This window comes from Protomyctophum parallelum, assembly GCF_964188405.1.
Source record: "Protomyctophum parallelum genome assembly, chromosome: 16".
NCBI classification, from domain to species: Eukaryota; Metazoa; Chordata; class Actinopteri; order Myctophiformes; family Myctophidae; genus Protomyctophum; species Protomyctophum parallelum.
In genome coordinates this window covers 48,438,871-48,461,432 of record NC_139711.1, presented here as the reverse complement: position 1 = coordinate 48,461,432, position 22,562 = coordinate 48,438,871, and the positions used below count along the sequence as shown (strand labels likewise).

General features: G+C 41.0%; 2 protein-coding genes across 2 annotated transcripts in view; both read right to left on the bottom strand.

The window, feature by feature from the left end:
* Positions 1-17,573, bottom strand: part of ugl (ureidoglycolate lyase) — a gene marked incomplete at its 3' end in the record, with an annotated part of 22,467 nt that extends 4,894 nt beyond the window's left edge. Inside the window, exons 1-13 of the mRNA XM_083786412.1 lie at positions 17,509-17,573; positions 16,328-16,372; positions 12,034-12,197; positions 9,069-9,188; positions 8,700-8,909; positions 7,989-8,079; positions 7,285-7,361; positions 6,759-6,869; positions 6,492-6,551; positions 3,843-3,999; positions 3,095-3,293; positions 1,988-2,066; positions 595-687 (exon numbers count right to left, since the gene is read on the bottom strand). Coding sequence (XP_083642538.1) covers positions 595-687; positions 1,988-2,066; positions 3,095-3,293; positions 3,843-3,999; positions 6,492-6,551; positions 6,759-6,869; positions 7,285-7,361; positions 7,989-8,079; positions 8,700-8,909; positions 9,069-9,188; positions 12,034-12,197; positions 16,328-16,372; positions 17,509-17,539 — 1,437 coding nt within the window. The 5' untranslated portion in view covers positions 17,540-17,573. The remainder of the gene's footprint in view (positions 1-594; positions 688-1,987; positions 2,067-3,094; positions 3,294-3,842; positions 4,000-6,491; positions 6,552-6,758; positions 6,870-7,284; positions 7,362-7,988; positions 8,080-8,699; positions 8,910-9,068; positions 9,189-12,033; positions 12,198-16,327; positions 16,373-17,508) is intronic.
* A 602-nt stretch (positions 17,574-18,175) lies between these two features.
* LOC310873860 (THAP domain-containing protein 2-like) lies at positions 18,176-20,759 on the bottom strand (the record flags this gene model as incomplete). Its single annotated transcript, XM_083786411.1, has 4 exons — positions 20,708-20,759; positions 19,050-19,267; positions 18,398-18,590; positions 18,176-18,198 (listed from the first exon to the last, which is right to left on the bottom strand). Exons 2-4 carry the CDS (start codon positions 19,215-19,217, stop codon positions 18,176-18,178), a joined length of 384 nt encoding a protein of 127 aa, XP_083642537.1. The 5' UTR covers positions 19,218-19,267; positions 20,708-20,759.
* Positions 20,760-22,562: the final 1,803 nt, after the last annotated feature.

The window sequence follows — 22,562 nt, the reverse complement described above, 5'->3', positions numbered from 1 at the left end:
AATAATAATAATAATAATATAACTAGAACTGCACTCTGTCGAGTGCATACTTGCTTGTTGCACACTAGTAGGCCATGAATGGCCAACTAGTGCTCAAGCAGAGCGCACAAGTACTTTCGACCGTTATAAACTGTCACTTTTGATGCGTATGCACCGACCCAGCAAATTGTGCCTGATACGGCAGTGGTGCCAGATCACATACATGTATACACAGGAGCATTACCTTTAATCCTCCCGACACTAAAACATATCGTCATTACGTCACCATCGAAAACCAATTACACTCTGGCATTGGGTCCTTTAATCCACGTATTTCTTACGTCATCATTGAGAGCTAGTTATACATATACACACCATGTGATCTGGTCCCAGCAAATCAGGCACAAGTTGCTGGGACGGTGCGTACGAGCCGGGCAAAACTATTACTTGCGCGCTCTGCTTGCACAAGTAATATTATTCAGACCAGTGTGTGTCCAGTGGAAACCTCGTATGAATCTGATCTCAGGTCAGAATGGGTTAATCAGACCAGTGTGTGTCCAGTGGAAACCTCGTATGAATCTGATCTCAGGTCAGAATGGGATAATAACAAGGTACCGAGGGCATGGTGAGCAGGTCTTCAGCGGTCACTCTGACGTCTTCTCTAAGTTGATCCAGCTGGTTGTCTCCTCGAGTGTGAGTCTGAAAGAGCTGGTAGGACAGCCATGATTGTAGTTCATTATATGCTGTAGTTCACTGTTATAAGAGACGGTAGCACACCATGTTTGTAGTTCACTGTTATAAGAGCTGGTAGGACAGCCATGATTGTAGTTCATTATATGCTGTAGTCCACTGTTATAAGAGCTGGTAGGACAGCCATGTTTGTAGTTCACTGTTATAAGAGCTGGTAGGACAGCCATGTTTGTAGTTCACTGTTATAATAGTCGTAGTACGTTCTGCATGGGTTCTATCATAATGTAATATTAATATTCTTACTCATCATAATGTAATATTAATATTCTTACTCATCATAATGTAATATTAATATTCTTACTCATCATAATGTAATATTAATATTCTTACTCATCATAATGTAATATTAATATTCTTACTCATCATAATGTAATATTAATATTCTTATTCATCATAATGTAATATTAATATTCTTACTCATCATAATGTAATATTAATATTCTTACTCATCATAATGTAATATTAATATTCTTACTCATCATAATGTAATATTAATAGTCTTACTCATCATAATGTAATATTAATATTCTTACTCATCATAATGTAATATTAATATTCTTACTCATCATAATGTAATATTAATATTCTTACTCATCATAATGTAATATTAATAGTCTTACTCATCATAATGTAATATTAATATTCTTACTCATCATAATGTAATATTAATATTCTTACTCATCATAATGTAGTATTAATATTCTTACTCATCATAATGTAATATTAATATTCTTACTCATCATAATGTAATATTAATATTCTTACTCATCATAATGTAATATTAATATTCTTACTCATCATAATGTAATATTAATATTCTTACTCATCATAATGTAATATTAATAGCCTTACTCATCATAATGTAATATTAATATTCTTACTCATCATAATGTAATATTAATATTCTTACTCATCATAATGTAATATTAATATTCTTACTCATCATAATGTAATATTAATATTCTTACTCATCATAATGTAATATTAATATTCTTACTCATCATAATGTAATATTAATATTCTTACTCATCATAATGTAATATTAATAGCCTTACTCATCATAATGTAATATTAATAGCCTTACTCATCATAATGTAATATTAATATTCTTACTCATCATAATGTAATATTAATATTCTTACTCATCATAATGTAATATTAATAGCCTTACTCATCATAATGTAATATTAATAGCCTTACTCATCATAATGTAATATTAATATTCTTACTCATCATAATGTAATATTAATATTCTTACGTTCTGCATAGGTTCTATGAGGCTCAGGTCGTACACCATGAAACCGTCCACACCCGCTTTGATCTCCAGCAGTTTGAGTCTGAAATGTGAGACAAAGACCCAATGAATGGTAGTTATAATATTAATGAGACAAAGACCCAATGAATGGTAGTTATAATATTAATAAGACCAAGACGTCACAATGAATGGTAGTTATAATATTAATGAGACAAAGACCCAATGAATGGTAGTTATAATATTAATGAGACAAAGACCCAATGAATGGTAGTTATAATATTAATACCGTCCTTTCAATTAGTAAGACCCAGCGCCCAGGACGAAGTTTTATCCAAAAGACGGAGGTTATTGATATCAAAAACCGATCGCATCGCTCCACAGCCTGGGAGCGCCTGCTGCGCAACATTCGATGTTTCGTACCAGTGGGACGTCATCGAAAATGTCCCCCCCCACCACCCCCTGTTTAGCCGACGAGAACGTCCGATTCTAATCAAAGATCGTGTGCTAGTCGCTAGTCGCGGTAGACTTAATCATATCCTCCCGTTGTCGTCGATCGCCTCAGGAGTGTTTTGGCTTCATTTAGCTGCTTCATCCACATCCGGGATAACATCCGGTCTGTCGCTAAATGTGCTCCGCTAGCTATAAATCGCTGGGCGTTCTGATTTAATGGATTAAAGGTATATTCAGTGATTTCACTCAAAAAACCTTAGGTTTCGTTTTTGGCTGTGGGACCCAGCCTTTCGTCCAATCAGGATAGAGAGTCAAAAACGAAACCTAAGGTTTTTTGACCCCCAGGGGTTAACTGGGGACAGGGAGGAACTCCTTATATGGTCAGCACACTCTATAGTAGGGAGGATTATCACAACAAAACAAAAAAATAAGTGATATTTGAATTAAGTGAAATCACTGAATATACATTTAACCCATTTTGGGGCGGGAACCCCTTTAGGAGTTAGCATTATGTTATGCTTTAGCTATTGAAAAATAGCAGGTCTGCTATTTGTTTTAAACCCGAAGAACGACTGAAATAGAAACATGGCTTTTTCAGAAAACCGTCAGGATGTAGAAGAACATTTTTTTTAATCTGATCTCAGGTCAGGGGCGTCCTACCTGGTGACAGTGTCCAGCAGTGTCCTGTAGGTGGTGCTGTCTGCCTCTGTGGGCATCAGCGTGGCGGCCATGCCCCCCGTGGCCAGAGCCCCTCTCCGGTGGCAGGTCTGCACCAGGAGGTCCATGTAGGACGCCAGGAAGTGCTTCTGCATGTTGACGTACTTGCTGCGGTCCGGGAGAACGAACGACGACCTCTGACCTGGAACAACAACAACACAACGTATACCGTTTGAACCCGTTTTTTACCCCCAGTGAGGCTAATCCAACGCTGACGCTGCCACCACCTACTGACGCAAAGCGGAACTGCAGCACTTTCATGGAGGTGGACGAACGTTCCATCTCTATCCTTTTAGTACTCTATGTTTACACCTGAGGCCAGATTCTACTAAATGTCTTCTAAATCAGGACCGTTTTCAGAAAAACCTCACGTTTCTATATGTCAGTGGTTCTATGTGTCAGTGGTTCTATATGTCAGTGGTTCTATGTGTCAGTGGTTCTATGTGTCAGTGGTTCTATATGTCAGTGGTTCTATATGTCAGTGGTTCTATGTGTCAGTGGTTCTATGTGTCAGTGGTTCTATGTGTCAGTGGTTCTATGTGTCAGTGGTTCTATGTGTCAGTGGTTCTATGTGTCAGTGGTTCTATGTGTCAGTGGTTCTATATGTCAGTGGTTCTATGTGTCAGTGGTTCTATGTGTCAGTGGTTCTATGTGTCAGTGGTTCTATGTGTCAGTGGTTCTCCAGACTCACCAAACTTGTTGATAAAGGAGGCGGAGTAGTCCCAGATGCCACAGTTCAGTCCTGCTGAATGTTCCTTCAACTCAAACAGGATCTGCTCCATCTCGAACGCCGCTAGGACGTTCTCTATGAGCACCGTGGCTTTGATGGTCCCCTGGGGAAGACCCAGCTACGCACACACACACACACACACACACACACACACACACACACACACACACACACACACACAGCGCTATGGTATTACAATGCTATTTTATTACAACTTTGTGCGACATAGTATAAAATAAAGCTTACTAACCGTTTCAGTTCATACGACGTGTGAGACCGTCATAAGGATGCCGAAAAATTAGTGCCTACGACGTCTGTGGACGTCCTAGCGACGTCCTAGAGACGCGGGGCGAGATAAGAATATTCAGAATTTTTTTTTTTTTTTTTTTGGCATTTCGCTTTTCGCTTGCCGTATGCTAACGCTCTGTGCAACTATTAGCTTGTCATTGACTCCCATGTTAGCGCGGCGGAAAGAATGTCTCGTATCTCCTAATCCAGGGCGCTCTCCGTGGTGATGAACGGATCGATATGCTGGCGCTTCATTTCTGCTCCTCATCCGTCTCTCCCGCAAAATATGAACGCTTTTTGGAGCGTAAAACAATAAATTAAGATGATCGGGGATGTGAGGTCACTTAGTAAAGTCAACTTTTTTAGGAAAGTGTTTCCGGTTCATGGCTTTCAGAGTAAAAGCGATCAGACAACTCTGGCACCCCGGAGCTTCTATTTTGATGCACTTCCGGCACTAAATGTTACTAATAATAAATCGGTGATTGTGTGTAACCTTGGTGTCACCAGGCTTTCCACAGAGGTCAACCTGATGATGTAAACTAACGTTGTTTCCATTCCAGACCAGATCAGAAAATATGAATACAATGTCTTGACCTCAGACTGTATCTGTATATGTGTTTGTTTACAAAGCAACCTTATCTAGTGCATGCAGTGTTGGTGAGGAGTAACCCTAGTCTGAAAACCCACCTCTTCAGACTCCATCTTATTCTGAAAACCCACCTCTTCAGACTCCATCTTATTCTGAAAACCCACCTCTTCAGACTCCATCTTATTCTGAAAACCCACCTCTTCAGACTCCATCTTATTCTGAAAACCCACCTCTACAGACTCCATCTTATTCTGAAAACCCACCTCTTCAGACTCCATCTTATTCTGAAAACCCACCTCTACAGACTCCATCTTATTCTGAAAACCCACCTCTACAGACTCCATCTTATTCTGAAAACCCACCTCTTCAGACTCCATCTTATTTTGAAAACCCACCTCTTCAGACTCCATCTTATTCTGAAAACCCACCTCTTCAGACTCCATCTTATTCTGAAAACCCACCTCTTCAGACTCCATCTTATTCTGAAAACCCACCTCTACAGACTCCATCTTATTCTGAAAACCCACCTCTACAGACTCCATCTTATTCTGAAAACCCACCTCTTCAGACTCCATCTTATTCTGAAAACCCACCTCTTCAGACTCCATCTTATTCTGAAAACCCACCTCTACAGACTCCATCTTATTCTGAAAACCCACCTCTTCAGACTCCATCTTATTCTGAAAACCCACCTCTACAGACTCCATCTTATTTTGAAAACCCACCTCTTCAGACTCCATCTTATTCTGAAAACCCACCTCTTCAGACTCCATCTTATTCTGAAAACCCACCTCTTCAGACTCCATCTTATTCTGAAAACCCACCTCTACAGACTCCATCTTATTCTGAAAACCCACCTCTTCAGACTCCATCTTATTCTGAAAACCCACCTCTACAGACTCCATCTTATTCTGAAAACCCACCTCTTCAGACTCCATCTTATTCTGAAAACCCACCTCTACAGACTCCATCTTATTCTGAAAACCCACCTCTTCAGACTCCATCTTATTCTGAAAACCCACCTCTTCAGACTCCATCTTATTCTGAAAACCCACCTCTACAGACTCCATCTTATTTTGAAAACCCACCTCTTCAGACTCCATCTTATTCTGAAAACCCACCTCTACAGACTCCATCTTATTCTGAAAACCCACCTCTTCAGACTCCATCTTATTCTGAAAACCCACCTCTTCAGACTCCATCTTATTCTGAAAACCCACCTCTACAGACTCCATCTTATTCTGAAAACCCACCTCTTCAGACTCCATCTTATTCTGAAAACCCACCTCTTCAGACTCCATCTTATTCTGAAAACCCACCTCTTCAGACTCCATCTTATTTTGAAAACCCACCTCTTCAGACTCCATCTTATTCTGAAAACCCACCTCTTCAGACTCCATCTTATTCTGAAAACCCACCTCTTCAGACTCCATCTTATTCTGAAAACCCACCTCTTCAGACTCCCGTAGCCCCTCCCCTACCCATGCAAAGACTAAATTTATAGAACGTAGATAGCATTTTATGTAGACATAGCACTCTATAGTATACATGTGTATAGTTTCATTATATAGATATTCCACTGTTCTTAGCTTAGGTGTGATTCATGATGACAATTCTTTGTGTATTTAATGTATGCCATGCTTTTTGTTCTTGCTTACTGTAAATCTCTGCATTAAGAGCGTCCGATAAACGCCTACACTGTAAATTGTAATTGTGTAACAAATTAAACCAACCTTATCTTGAGTCCAAACAAAGATGTTGTTCCACAACCTAGCTTCATGGTAACTCTCCACCTGTCAGCCAATCAGAACACAGAGAGGAGAGGAGAGGAGAGGAGAGGAGAGGAGAGGAGAGGAGAGGAGAGGAGAGGAGAGGAGAGGATTTTAAGATAGTCCAAGGAAGATATTTATGAATTACAGTATGTGTGCGTGCGTGCGTTCGTGCGTGCGTGCGTGCATGCGTGCGTGCGTGCGTGCGTGCGTGCGTGCGTGCGTGCGTACCTTGGACAGGTAGAAGAAGGGTCCACTCTGCTGGTGGAACAGTTTCCTGCCACAGTGGAACATCAGCAGACCGAAGTCGAACAGAGGACCTGGAACCTCCTTACCGTTCACCTAGACACACACACACACACACACACGCACGCGCACACACACACACGCACACACACACACACACGCACAGACACACACACACACACACACACATACACACAGACACACACACACACACGCACACACGCACACACACACGCACAGACAAAGACACAGAAACACACAATGTCTGGGATATTCTTACCATCCAATTGTAATTACAATCTAATATTAATTCCAGACAGAGTTATTAATATTTCACCAGTAGCACTCTGTAGGTACTGTATGGAACAAGTCTAATCTTGAAAACATTTATTTTTCGTGTCGAATTATGTGTACGTGCGTGCACACACGTGTGTGTGTGTGTGTGTGTGTGTGTGTGTGTGTGTGTGTGTGTGTGTGTGTGTGTGTGTGTGTGTGTGTGCGCGTGCGTTACCATCATATTGTGTTCCACCATGTTCCAGGCACGTGGGCGGAGCATCAGCACAGGAGCCTGCTGAATGGGAGGAGCCTCTGTCCATATAAGGAGTGATAAGTGTTAGAATGGGAGGGGCCTATGTCCATATAAGGAGTGTTAACGTTAGAATGGGAGGAGCCTCTGTCCATATAAGCAGTGGCCTATGTCCATATAAGGAGTGATACTGTTAGAATGGGAGGGAGGGGCCTATGTCCATATAAGGATTGATAATGTTAGAATGGGAGGAGCTTCTGTCCATATAAGGAGTGTTAACGTTAGGATGGGAGAGGCCTATGTCCATATAAGGAGTGATACTGTTAGAATGGGAGGGAGGGGCCTATGTCCATATAAGGATTGATAACGTTAGAATGGGAGGGGCCTATGTCCATATAAGGAGTGATACTGTTAGAATGGGAGGGAGGGGCCTATGTCCATATAAGGATTGATAACGTTAGGATGGGAGGGGCCTATGTCCATATAAGGAGTGATAATGTTAGAATGGGAGGGGCCTATGTCCATATAAGGAGTGATAACGTTAGGATGGGAGGGGCCTATGTTCATATAAGGAGTGATAATGTTAGGATGGGAGGGAGGGGCCTATGTCCATATAAGGAGTGATAACGTTAGAATGGGAGGGGCCTATGTCCATATAAGGAGTGATAGTGTGATGGGAGGGGCCTCACCAGGGAGCTGTCCATTGACAGCCTTGCAGACGTTGTGGAGGCCTTTGATCTGGTTGTGGTATGTCGGACAGTTTCCGTCGTCAAAGTCAATCTGATGAGAGAGAGAGAGAGGACGTTTACCACCGTTACACTGTCCCACCTCTAAATGTGTCCCCAGGTGGCTGATGGTACCTGTAGTCCTAGTGGCTGATGGTACCTGTAGTCCCACTAGTGACTGATGGTACCTGTAGTCCTAGTGGCTGATGGTACCTGTAGTCCTAGTGACTGATGGTACCTGTAGTCCTAGTGACTGATGGTACCTGTAGTCCTAGTGACTGATGGTACCTGTAGTCCTAGTGACTGCTGGTACCTGTAGTCCTACTGATGGTACCTGTAGTCCTAGTGGCTGATGGTACCTGTAGTTCTATCGTGCAGGTGACTGATGGTACCTGTAGTTCTATAGTGCAGGTGACTGATGGTTTATGTAGTCATAGTGACTGATGGTACCTGTAGTCCTAGTGACTGATGGTACCTGTAGTCCTAGTGACTGATGGTACCTGTAGTCCTAGTGGCTGATGGTACCTGTAGTCCTAGTGGCTGATGGTACCTGTAGTCCTAGTGACTGATGGTACATGTAGTCCTAGTGACTGATGGTACCTGTAGTCCTAGTGACTGATGGTACCTGTAGTCCTAGTGACTGATGGTACCTGTAGTCCTAGTGGCTGCTGGTACCTGTAGTCCTTGTGCAGCGGAGCGCAGACCGTCGATGAGCCGCTGGGTGTCACATGGGGCGAGGTCGCCCACGTCCACGTGTCTCCTGGTCAGCCGGGGGGGCACGGGGCTCACCCTCCAGCTGGGGTCAGAGGTCATGACCTCTCTGAACTCTGGCAGGTCGCCGGTCATGTCCAGGTGGGCCTTCCTGGACACTCGCAACGTCAGGACCTGAAAACACATACAAATAAAATACACTGGCAACATCAGGTCCTGAAAACACATACAAATTAAATGCACTGGCAACATCAGGTCCTGAAAACACATACAAATAAAATACACTGGCAACGTCAGGTCCTGAAAACACATAAAATGCGTGCGTGCACGTACCTGGTCCACCTCCTGGTCAAACGTGCACACCAGCTCCTGCAGGAAGCTCAGAGCTGAAGGAGTGAGCAGATCTACATACTCTTCTTCTAGACCGGCTGGAGCATCACGCATCTCCACCTGCTGGACACACAGGGTACAGCAGGTCAGTCAGTCATGGGCAGAGCCTTAGATATAGACAGAGTTACGCAAACTGCCTTCACTTCATGGGGCTTCAGTCCAATGGAGGCTCTCCTACATAGACTTCTATTGGCTTCAGTCCAATGGAAGCTCTCCTACATAGACTTCTATTGGTTCACTTCATGGGGCTTCAGTCCAATGGAGGCTCTCCTACATAGACTTCTATTGGTTCACTTCATGGGGCTTCAGTCCAATGGAGGCTCTCCTACATAGACTTCTATTGGTTCACTTCATGGGGCTTCAGTCCAATGGAGGCTCTCCTATATAGACTTCTATTGGCTTCAGTCCAATGGAGGCTCTCCTACATAGACTTATATTGGCTTCAGTCCAATATGGAGGCTCTCCTACATAGACTTCTATTGGCTTCAGTACAATGGAGGCTCTCCTACATAGACTTCTATTGGCTTCAGTCCAACGGAGGCTCTCCTACATAGACTTCTATTGGCTTCAGTACAATGGAGGCTCTCCTACATAGACTTCTATTGGCTTCAGTCCAATGGAGGCTCTCCTACATAGACTTCTATTGGCTTCAGTCCAACGGAGGCTCTCCTACATAGACTTCTATTGGCTTCAGTCCAACGGAGGCTCTCCTACATAGACTTCTATCGGCTTCAGTCCAATGGAGGCTCTCCTACATAGACTTCTATTGGCTTCAGTCCAATGGAGGCTCTCCTACATAGACCTCTATTGGCTTCAGTCCAATGGAGGCTCTCCTACATAGACTTCTATCGGCTTCAGTCCAATGGAGGCTCTCCTACATAGACTTCTATTGGCTTCAGTCCAATGGAGGCTCTCCTACATAGACTTCTACTGGCTTCAGTCCAATGGAGGCTCTCCTACATAGACTTCTATTTGCTTCAGTCCAATGGAGGCTCTCCTACATAGACCTCTATTGGCTTCAGTCCAATGGAGGCTCTCCTACATAGACTTCTATTGGCTTCAGTCCAATGGAGGCTCTCCTACATAGACTTCTATTGGCTTCAGTCCAATGGAGGCTCTCCTACATAGACTTCTATTGGCTTCAGTCCAATGGAAGCTCTCCTACATAGACTTCTATTGGCTTCAGTCCAATGGAGGCTCTCCTACATAGACTTCTACTGGCTTCAGTCCAATGGAGGCTCTCCTACACATTAACTTTTAAATTTCTATCCCACGATTTTGTAACCCAGTTTTTCTTTTTCACCCAGTGCCAATTATCTAATGTAATCCTGGGCGCTACACTTCCTCTGCCAACCTGGGGGGGGCAGCGGACTGACCTCATGCCTCCTTCTATGCATGAGGAGTCCAAGCTGCTTCTTTTCACCTGACAGAGGGGAATTTCCCCGGCCGGACGTAGCGCGTGGAAGGGACACGTTATTCCGACCAGTTCCTTTCCCCTCCATCAGGCGCCCCGACTGGCCAGGGGGAGGCAGTTCATAGAGACCAGGATTAGTGCATGTTTTTGTGAGGGTACCTACCCTAGGGGACACGGGGAGAACATGTGAGGGTATCTACCCTAGGGGACACGGGGAGAACATGTGAGGGTACCTACCCTAGGGGACACGGGGAGAACATGCAAACTCCACACAGAAAGGCCCTTTTGCCAACCCCCGCCTTCGGGTATGGGCACTGATGACGCGGAGGAGGGAACACGCCGCCAGTGCCCACAGCGTCCCGAGCGGGAATCGAACCCAGGACCTTCTAGCTGTGAGGCGACAGCACTACCAACTGTGCCACCGTGCCCCTCCTACATAGACTTCTATTGAGAATGGGGGACAACCAACTGGGACAAGTCCTGGACCGGAAGTAGGCAGACATTCATTGGACTCGCAGGGCAACAGCCCAGCTTTAATGATCTTAAATCCCTTTATTTTAGATTGTTTTGTAGTAATAGTACAACATAAACATTAAATAGACTTTAGTTGTTACTGTACAATACTTTAAAACAGTTGTCATGTTGCACACGTGCTTAAAATAGCTCTTATTTGCGCCGCCCTCGTTGAAAACAATGTATTTCCAACTGCAGCTTGTCTCAGTTCAGACTGCATGCACAACAGCGCTCTCGGTTTCTGCCCCCTCAATGTCGCAACTCTTCTATTAGATGGCTCTGGTCCTGAGCTGCTTCTCAACCAGTGAGGAGGGGGTCCCAGGTGGTCCCCAGTGAGGAGGGGGTCCCAGGTGGTCCCCAGTCCCCTATTTGATCAACTCATCTTGAAAATGTGGCGAAAATCTTTGAATATATATATCCTTTCAGAGCAAATGTTTTTAACTCAAATCTTTGCTTCTGGGGGGGGGGGGGGGGGTGTCTCTGGAACAACATATTTTCAGATGGGGGTCGGCGGCCGATTACAGATAATTCTGGGGGTCCTTGACATGAAAAAGGTTGAGCACCCACTGACACAGAAACGTGAGGTTTTTCAGAAAACGGTCAGGATTTAAAGTAAGGATGTTAACCCATTCTGACCTGAGATCAGATTCATACGAGGTTTCCACTGGACACACACTGATCTGATTAACCCATTCTGACCTGAGATCAGATTCATACGAGGTTTCCACTGGACACACACTGATCTGATTAACCCATTCTGACCTGAGATCAGATTCATACGAGGTTTCCACTGAACACACACACTGATCTGATTAACCCATTCTGACCTGAGATCAGATTCATACGAGGTTTCCACTGGACACACACACACTGATCTGATTAATCATAATAATAATGATAATGATAAACTTACAGACATGTCGCTGTCAGGATTTAAAGTAAGGATGTTAATAATCATAATAATGATAATGATAAACTTACAGACATGTCGCTGTCAGGCTGAGTCTCTCTCTCTGGACTTTGACAAGCAGACGCCGTCGCACTGCCGGGCGGAGAGTCTGGCTCACGTTCCGATTGGCCAACCGGGGACACTGGCTCCCGCTGCGATTGGCCGGGTTCGAACGGCGTTTGCCCGAGCTCTGACACTTTGTTTGATCAGCCAAAAACGTGAGGTTGAAAGTAGAGCAGTGATGTGTTGTCGTTTGGTTAAACAGTTACAGCATGTTCACCATTTAAAAATAAAATGGCAGATCTACAAGCTCGTAGCGCGCCACTCGGTGGCGCGCCATGAGCTTGTAGATCTGCTATTTTTCAATAGCTAAAGCATAACATGATGCTTAGTTAAAACACCAAAAGGGGTTCCCGTCCAGAATGGGTTAAATAGCTCTATATTGTGACAGTAATCATTGCTATAGAGTGTGTTCAGTAACAGTGTTAAATAGCTCTATATTGTGACAGTAATCATTGCTATAGAGTGTGTTCAGTAACAGTGTTAAATAGCTCTATATTGTGACAGTAATCATTGCTATAGAGTGTGTTCAGTAACAGTGTTAAATAGCTCTATATTGTGACAGTAATCATTGCTATAGAGTGTGTTCAGTAACAGTGTTAAATAGCTCTATATTGTGACAGTAATCATTGCTATAGAGTGTGTTCAGTAACAGTGTTAAATAGCTCTATATTGTGACAGTAATCATTGCTATAGAGTGTGTGTTCAGTAACAGTGTTAAATAGCTCAATATTGTGACAGTAATCATTGCTATAGAGTGTGTTCAGTAACAGTGTTAAATAGCTCTATATTGTGACAGTAATCATTGCTATAGAGTGTGTTCAGTAACAGTGTTAAATAGCTCTATATTGTGACAGTAATCATTGCTATAGAGTGTGTTCAGTAACAGTGTTAAATAGCTCTATATTGTGACAGTAATCATTGCTATAGAGTGTGTTCAGTAACAGTGTTAAATAGCTCTATATTGTGACAGTAATCATTGCTATAGAGTGTGTTCAGTAACAGTGTTAAATAGCTCTATATTGTGACAGTAATCATTGCTATAGAGTGTGTTCAGTAACAGTGTTAAATAGCTCTATATTGTGACAGTAATCATTGCTATAGTGTGTGTTCAGTAACAGTGTTAAATAGCTCTATATTGTGACAGTAATCATTGCTATAGAGTGTGTTCAGTAACAGTGTTAAATAGCTCTATATTGTGACAGTAAGCATTGCTATAGAGTGTGTTCAGTAACAGTGTTAAATAGCTCTATATTGTGACAGTAATCATTGCTATAGAGTGTGTTCAGTAACAGTGTTAAATAGCTCTATATTGTGACAGTAATCATTGCTATAGAGTGTGTTCAGTAACAGTGTTAAATAGCTCTATATTGTGACAGTAATCATTGCTATAGAGTGTGTTCAGTAACAGTGTTAAATAGCTCTATATTGTGACAGTAATCATTGCTATAGAGTGTGTTCAGTAACAGTGTTAAATAGCTCTATATTGTGACAGTAATCATTGCTATAGAGTGTGTTCAGTAACAGTGTTAAATAGCTCTATATTGTGACAGTAATCATTGCTATAGAGTGTGTTCAGTAACAGTGTTAAATAGCTCTATATTGTGGCAGTAATCATTGCTATAGAGTGTGTTCGGTAACAGTGTTAAATAGCTCAATATTGTGACAGTAATCATTGCTATAGAGTGTGTTCAGTAACAGTGTTAAATAGCTCTATATTGTGACAGTAATCATTGCTATAGAGTGTGTTCAGTAACAGTGTTAAATAGCTCTATATTGTGACAGTAATCATTGCTATAGAGTGTGTTCAGTAACAGTGTTAAATAGCTCTATATTGTGGCAGTAATCATTGCTATAGAGTGTGTTCGGTAACAGTGTTAAATAGCTCAATATTGTGACAGTAATCATTGCTATAGAGTGTGTTCAGTAACAGTGTTAAATAGCTCTATATTGTGACAGTAATCATTGCTATAGAGTGTGTTCAGTAACAGTGTTAAATAGCTCTATATTGTGACAGTAATCATTGCTATAGAGTGTGTTCAGTAACAGTGTTAAATAGCTCTATATTGTGGCAGTAATCATTGCTATAGAGTGTGTTCAGTAACACTGTTAAATAGCTCTATATTGTGACAGTAATCATTGCTATAGAGTGTGTTCAGTAACAGTGTTAAATAGCTCTATATTGTGACAGTAATCATTGCTATAGAGTGTGTTCAGTAACAGTGTTAAATAGCTCTATATTGTGACAGTAATCATTGCTATAGAGTGTGTTCAGTAACAGTGTTAAATAGCTCTATATTGTGGCAGTAATCATTGCTATAGAGTGTGTTCAGTAACAGTGTTAAATAGCTCTATATTGTGACAGTAATCATTGCTATAGAGTGTGTTCAGTAACAGTGTTAAATAGCTCTATATTGTGACAGTAATCATTGATATAGAGTGTGTTCAGTAACAGTGTTAAATAGCTCTATAGTGTGACAGTAATCATTGCTATAGAGTGTGTTCAGTAACAGTGTTAAATAGCTCTATATTGTGACAGTAATCATTGCTATAGAGTGTGTTCAGTAACAGTGTTAAATAGCTCTATATTGTGACAGTAATCATTGCTATAGAGTGTGTTCAGTAACAGTGTTAAATAGCTCTATATTGTGACAGTAATCATTGCTATAGAGTGTGTTCAGTAACAGTGTTAAATAGCTCTATATTGTGACAGTAATCATTGCTATAGAGTGTGTTCAGTAACAGTGTTAAATAGCTCTATATTGTGACAGTAATCATTGCTATAGAGTGTGTTCAGTAACAGTGTTAAATAGCTCTATATTGTGACAGTAATCATTGCTATAGAGTGTGTTCAGTAACAGTGTTAAATAGCTCTATATTATGACAGTAATCATTGCTATAGAGTGTGTTCAGTAACAGTGTTAAATAGCTCTATATTGTGGCAGTAATCATTGCTATAGAGTGTGTTCAGTAACAGTGTTAAATAGCTCTATATTGTGACAGTAATCATTGCTATAGAGTGTGTTCAGTAACAGTGTTAAATAGCTCTATATTGTGACAGTAATCATTGCTATAGAGTGTGTTCAGTAACAGTGTTAAATAGCTCTATATTGTGACAGTAATCATTGCTATAGTGTGTTCAGTAACAGTGTTAAATAGCTCTATATTGTGACAGTAATCATTGCTATAGAGTGTGTTCAGTAACAGTGTTAAATAGCTCTATATTGTGACAGTAATCATTGCTATAGAGTGTGTTCAGTAACAGTGTTAAATAGCTCTATATTGTGACCGTAATCATTGCTATAGAGTGTGTTCAGTAACAGTGTTAAATAGCTCTATATTGTGACAGTAATCATTGAGTAATCATAGAGTGTGTTCAGTAACAGTGTTAAATAGCTCTATATTGTGACAGTAATCATTGCTATAGAGTGTGTTCAGTAACAGTGTTAAATAGCTCTATATTGTGACAGTAATCATTGAGTAATCATATAGTGTGTTCAGTAACAGTGTTAAATAGCTCTATATTGTGACAGTAATCATTGCTATAGAGTGTGTTCAGTAACAGTGTTAAATAGCTCTATATTGTGACAGTAATCATTGAGTAATCATAGAGTGTGTTCAGTAACAGTGTTAAATAGCTCTATATTGTGGCAGTAATCATTGCTATAGAGTGTGTTCAGTAACAGTGTTAAATAGCTCTATATTGTGGCAGTAATCATTGCTATAGAGTGTGTTCAGTAACAGTGTTAAATAGCTCTATATTGTGACAGTAATCATTGAGTAATCATAGAGTGTGTTCAGTAACAGTGTTAAATAGCTCTATATTGTGGCAGTAATCATTGCTATAGAGTGTGTTCAGTAACAGTGTTAAATAGCTCTATATTGTGACAGTAATCATTGAGTAATCATAGAGTGTGTTCAGTAACAGTGTTAAATAGCTCTATATTGTGGCAGTAATCATTGCTATAGAGTGTGTTCAGTAACAGTGTTAAATAGCTCTATATTGTGGCAGTAATCATTGCTATAGAGTGTGTTCAGTAACAGTGTTAAATAGCTCTATATTGTGACAGTAATCATTGAGTAATCATAGAGTGTGTTCAGTAACAGTGTTAAATAGCTCTATATTGTGGCAGTAATCATTGCTATAGAGTGTGTTCAGTAACAGTGTTAAATAGCTCTATATTGTGACAGTAATCATTGAGTAATCATAGAGTGTGTTCAGTAACAGTGTTAAATAGCTCTATATATTAATTGTTTTATAATTACCTCTCATGACGTCTTCCTGTACTTGGAACTGTACGATGTCTATGGCTGTGGGAGAACAATAATAGGCTCAGTGTTTAACCCATTCTGACCTGAGATCAGATTCATACGAGGTTTCCACTGGACACACACTGGTCTGATGAACCCATTCTGACCTGAGATCAGATTCTAAAAAATGTCAGTCGTTCTTCGATTTTTCAAAAATAGCAGACCTACAAGCTCGTAGGTCATCTCACCGCTCACAATGAACATTAATTAGTTGATTGATTGAATAATTCATTAGCGCTTTGTAAAAAAACGTAATGTTTGTTTTTTTGGACTCTAAGTTCTCCACTTATTGTCAGTTGAATAGAACATGAGCTCCATTTCCGTCACCGCTAAACCCCTTATCCCTAAACTTCTTTGCCTTTTTTTTTTTTTACTATTTTGCAAATATTTTTGAATAGTTCAAATGGCCAGTCTACAATTTACAATTTACAATTTAGGCATTTAGCAGACGCTCTTAATCCAGAGCGATTTACATTAAGCAAGAACAAAAGCATGGGAATACATCACATAAAAACATTTATCATGAAACATGCGTAAGCTAAGAAAGTAACAGTGGAATATCTATATAATGAAGCTATACATATAAACTATACATCTATACTACTATGCTATACATATGTACTATGGCGTGCTATGACTACATACAATGCAATTATAGTGCTGTCTACATAAAATGCTATAAGTCTGTATCAAATGCTATCTAAGCCAACAGAAATGCTATCTAAGGGGTTAGGGTAAGTGCTATGGGCCATGATGGAGTCTGAAAAGGTGGGTTTTCAGACTACGGTGGAAGATTGGGAGTGATGCTGCAGTTCTGACTGCAATGGGAAGTGCATTCCACAGAATACAAGATCACAACGTGTCGAAAAAAGTCTAAGAAGTTTAGGGATAAGGGGTTTAGAAGTGTAGGGATAAGGGGTTTAGAAGTTTAGGGATAAGGGGTTTAGAAGTGTAGGGATAAGGGGTTTAGAAGTTTAGGGATAAGGGGTTTAGAGGTGTAGGGATAAGGGGTTTATCGGTGTCTCCACAGAAACCAAGAAGCGAACACAGAAGCAGAGAAAAAGGGGGCATTTGTGGCATGTCATTGTGATGTCACTGTGATGTCATTGTGATGTCACTGTGATGATGAGTCTTACCGTGCATTTTAAGCATGGAAAAGAAATCCATCTTGTTGTGTTGTGGAGCGGGGGGGTTTAATACTGGAGCTGGAAGGAGAAGGCATGGCGCATGTTAATCATTTTCATCATAATCATCATCATCATTATATCTGGAAGTTATAGAGCGTCGCACTAGTCCCGCCCCCTTTCATGACGACGCCAGGCCCAGTCCCGCCCCCTTTCATGACGACGCCAGGCCCAGGAAATGATTCCCAATGCGTTTTCCCAAATAGGCATTTCCAAAAGGTATTTATTTAAAGACGTTTACGCCGCGGACAAAGCCAACTCGAGTCGTGACAACTCACGACAACAAACACAATATTTTGGACCAAACAGATAATTACAAAGAAGAAAAACAACAACAAAAAAGTGTCTTTCTAATTATTTTCTGTTCTGCCCAAAAAATGGTGTTTGTTGTCATGATTTGTCACAACTCGGGTTGGCTTTGTACGACGCTTAAAAGGTCTTTAAAATAAATAAATACTTTTTGTAAGGTCTATGAGGAAAATCATTTCCTGGGCCCTGGTAGGGGCGGGACTGGGCCCTGGTAGGGGCGGGACTGGGCCCTGGTAGGGGGAGGGACTGCGACGCTATGCGATAATGCCTACTGACTGAGTGGAAGAAAAACTACTTTCTGGCTTGGCCGTCATCCAATGAGAAAAGTCCTATCTGATTGACAGCCCCATACATCCAATGAGAAATGTCCTATCTGATTGACAGCCCCATACATCCAATGAGAAAGGTCCTATCTGATTGACAGCCCCATACATCCACACAGTAAAGTCCTATCTGATTGACAGCCCCATACATCCAATGAGAAAGGTCCTATTATCTGATTGACAGCCCAGACATCCAATCAGAAACGTGCCTTGGTCCCTCCTGGCGCTGTAGGTGTGTTCGGAGCAGATCTGGGCCAGTGTGTGCCGTGGGGGCGGGGCGGCGGGCGGGGGGGCGTGGCGGCGGGCCGCGGGGCGGTGGGCGAAGACGCTGGGCACGGCGTCGCTACGCAGCTTCTTACGGCCCTTCCTGGTGAAGCAGAACTGGTCCGCCTCGAAATGGGCCTGGAACACAGAAACACTTCTGTTAGACCATGGTTCTGGGTGGTTGTGGGTGTTGTAGTCCTTACCTCACAGAGCTTGTAGTTGTTGTATTTCTGGGTGTTGTAGTCCTTACCTCACACAGCTTGTAGTTGTTGTATTTCTGGGTGTTGTAGTCCTTACCTCACAGAGCTTGTAGTTGTTGTATTTATGGGTGTTGTAGTCCTTACCTCACACAGCTTGTAGTTGTACTTCTGGGTGTTGTAGTCCTTACCTCACACAGCTTGTAGTTGTTGTACTTCTGGGTGGTTGTGGGTGTTGTAGTTCTGGGTGGTTCTGGGTGTTGTAGTCCTTACCTCACACAGCTTGTAGTTGTTGTACTTCTGGGTGTTGTAGTCTTTACCTCACACAGCTTGTAGTTGTTGTATTTCTGGGTGGGTGGGTGTTGTAGTTCTGGGTGGTTGTGGGTGTTGTAGTCCTTACCTCACAGAGCTTGTAGTTGTTGTACTTCTGGGTGGGGGAGGGGGAGAAGTCGTCCCGACGGGCTCTGATCAGCCACGTCTTCCTGCGTTCGCCGTCCGTGGGGAAGCCGTACATCCTCACCTTCTGCTCCCAGCGGTTGCTGCAGCCATTGGCCGAGCAGCCCACCATGACGCGATCTGATTGGAGCACCACGCCTGTCAATCACACCGTGACGCGATCTGATTGGGGCACATAACAATGCTTTGGAATAAAGGGGAAATAATGACAGGCAGTTTATGCTGTCAAAATATGACCCCCCCCCCCCCCCCCCGGTCAAAAAACACATTCTGTTTGAAATAGACACTCATGCTTTCTACGGTGTGATTTGGGGCCCTAAAGATGATTAATCAATATCAACATCCTAATACTGTCCAATACTCAGATACGGTGTTGTTTTTGGCAGCAAATTTCTATTTTAGTTTTAGTCATAGTTTTAGTCTTAGTCTCCTGAATAGTTTTCACTTAGTCCTAGTCACATTTTAGTCACCTGGAAATGTTCTAGTGTTTAGTCTAGTTTTAGTCGACTAAATGTCATGAGATTTTAGTCGACTGAATCTACAGTTGATTTAGTCAACTAAAATGTGTTTTGACAGGCCTTGATGTCGTTGTAATGACATATTTTACACTTTGGTTGCATGCTGAAAATAGCAGATATACAATCGTTGTGAGATTGTATATCTGCTATTTTCAGCATGCAACCCAGCATATAACTGGATCTCTTGTCCACTAGTCCCTTCCTAACATTTTAGTCTAGTTTTTATTTTTTTACGAAATTGTCAGTATATTTAGTCTTAGTTTTAGTCATCATATATTCGTTTTTATTTAGTTTTTTTTTGTTTTAGTCAGTGGAAAAAGGTAGTCGACGAACATTTTTCGTCTTAGTTTTAGTCGACGAAAACAACACTGCTTAGATAGGGAGGAGGGTGAAATTATTTAGACTCTAAATCTTGGATTACTTTTGCATTAATCTAAATGTGTAACTATATAGTAACCCTAACAAAAGAACACAAGATGATAAAAAGTAGAATTGCTTCCGAGTCTGAGATGTAGAAAGTACACGTTTCTCAAAATATAAATACAAATATAAAATGTATCATATAAATGTTTTATTTATATTTATATATAGGCCTATATATTTATTTTTTTTCTTTACCCCACATTTAAATGGTTTTGTTTGTTCTGTTCCACGTTTGATTTTGGCAAATCTTGTGTCAATAAAGGCCCTTTGAATTGAGACACACACACACACACACGCACGCACACACACACACACACACACACACACACACACACACACACACACACACACACACACACACACACACACACACACACACACACACACACACACACACACACACACACACACACACACACTGCAAACTGATTTATTTATAATGAATGACCCCAAAAACCTCTCAAAGTGTCTCTTCAAATAGAACTATTAGAATATTGTAGAACTTCCTGGAACTGTCCTGTCCCCCCCCCCTTCCTCCCCCTCCCCCCCCTCAGTGCATGGCTGTAGTCATTTATAAAATATAAAATAATGTGATGATTGATCTCACACAGTCTAAACTAACGGAATAATACGGCTATAAGTCATTAAACGTGTTAATTACCTGTCAATAAGCGGTTCCCAGCGGGATGACGTTACTGTGTGTGGAACTATCTCATAGTTCCTCCATTAACCCTGCCTGCGCGAGGGAGCGGATGTGACGCAACGCGGTAGTGCGGTCTGCTCATTGGACTGTTGGTAGGCCGGGAGCGGATGTGACGCAGCAAACACCAAAACATAAATCCTAGGTTACTTTTTTTTGCCCCTTGCCGAGCAGAGAGAGGGTTTAGGGGAGGAATATGAAACAGATTTTTATTATTATTTGTTTTTTATCACTTGTTTATAGGATTTGTATTCCAATGATTCAGTGGTTTTCAACCATGTGGGCCTTGAGGGGGTTCCAGGTGCTTCCCATCAGTGTTGTTTTCGTCGACTAAAACTAAGACGAAAAATGTTTGTCGACTACCTTTTTTCACTGACTAAAACTAAATAAAAACAAATCTATGACGACTAAAACTAAATATAGGCTACTGACAATTTCGTCAACAAATACAAACTAGACTAAAATGTTAGTAAGGGACTAGTGGACAAGAGATCCAGTTTTATGCTGGGTTAAAAAAAAATTAACATTCAGCATGCAACCAAAGTGTAAAATATGTCATTACAACGACATCAAGGCCTGTCAAAACACATTTTAGTCGACTAAATCTACAGTTGATTTAGTCGACTAAAATCGTATGACATTTAGTCGACTAAAACTAGACTAAACACTAGAACATTTCCAGGTGACTAAAATGTGACTAAAACTAAGTGAAAACTATTCAAGAGACAACGACTAAAACTACACTGTAAATCCCTGGAACATGTGACGCGTTTAAACCTAAACACCATGTGTGTAATAATAAAATGCCAAATGTTTATTAATGGTCATAAAATACAGTAGAACACGAGTTCACTCAAACACCTCACGAGAACACCTAGTGTTCGAATTCTAAACACCTATAATATGACTGACTTTGATTGTAAAAACTAAACACGTTTATGTGTTTAAAAAGTGTTACAGGCGATTAAACATGTTCTTCTGTTTATAATCTAAACACTGTGACACGTTTAAAAAGTGTTACAAATATGTGTTTATAACCTAAACGCTTGGGTTTAGTAAAATAGAAATTTGCTGCCAAAAACAACACTGGTCCCCATGCAGCTAAATGACGGAGATTTGGTAAACAAATGGACCCTTATTAGATCTTTAACTCTTGAGAGCGTAAACATGTTATTGTTAAACATCTGCATTACTTCATTTACTAGAAGTCTACACGATTAAGAGAATGTAGAACGACTGTTTTTTTTTGCCACAACACAACGGGCAAATGTTGATCAATAAAAGTTTATATTTTCTTTTGTGTGTTTGTTGTTGTATTGTTTGTTTCTGTTTTGTGTGTTTTTATGTGTGTTTTTATTTCTTTACTGCACAGCTGCCCCCCTTTGCCAACTTGTAGACTTATGTACTGTTCTTTATGAACTTTTAATCTTTTAAACTTAATGACCTCTTCCTACAGGAAAGGATTCAAAATAAGCCTTCTGGCTTCTTCCTTTCCTTTCCTTGCATTGCATTTTTGTTCTCTGATTATGTTATTGTCTATTTTTTGTACTACATGCTAAATAAATAAACCTATTAAAAACCTAAAGTAACAGTTATATTATCGGCTATTGTGTCTCTCATATTGTATACAAAATCTCATACAATGTTCTTTGACTATAGAGAAGTGTGTATATTTGTATGTCTCTACATGTTTTGATGAATTGAACATGGTGGACCCTACTGTAAAGAAGTGTAATGCTTAATTGGGTCGTCCACTCACAGTTAACAGTCTCTGTATTGAGTTGTGCTTGAAATGTACTGTAATTCTGCACAATTT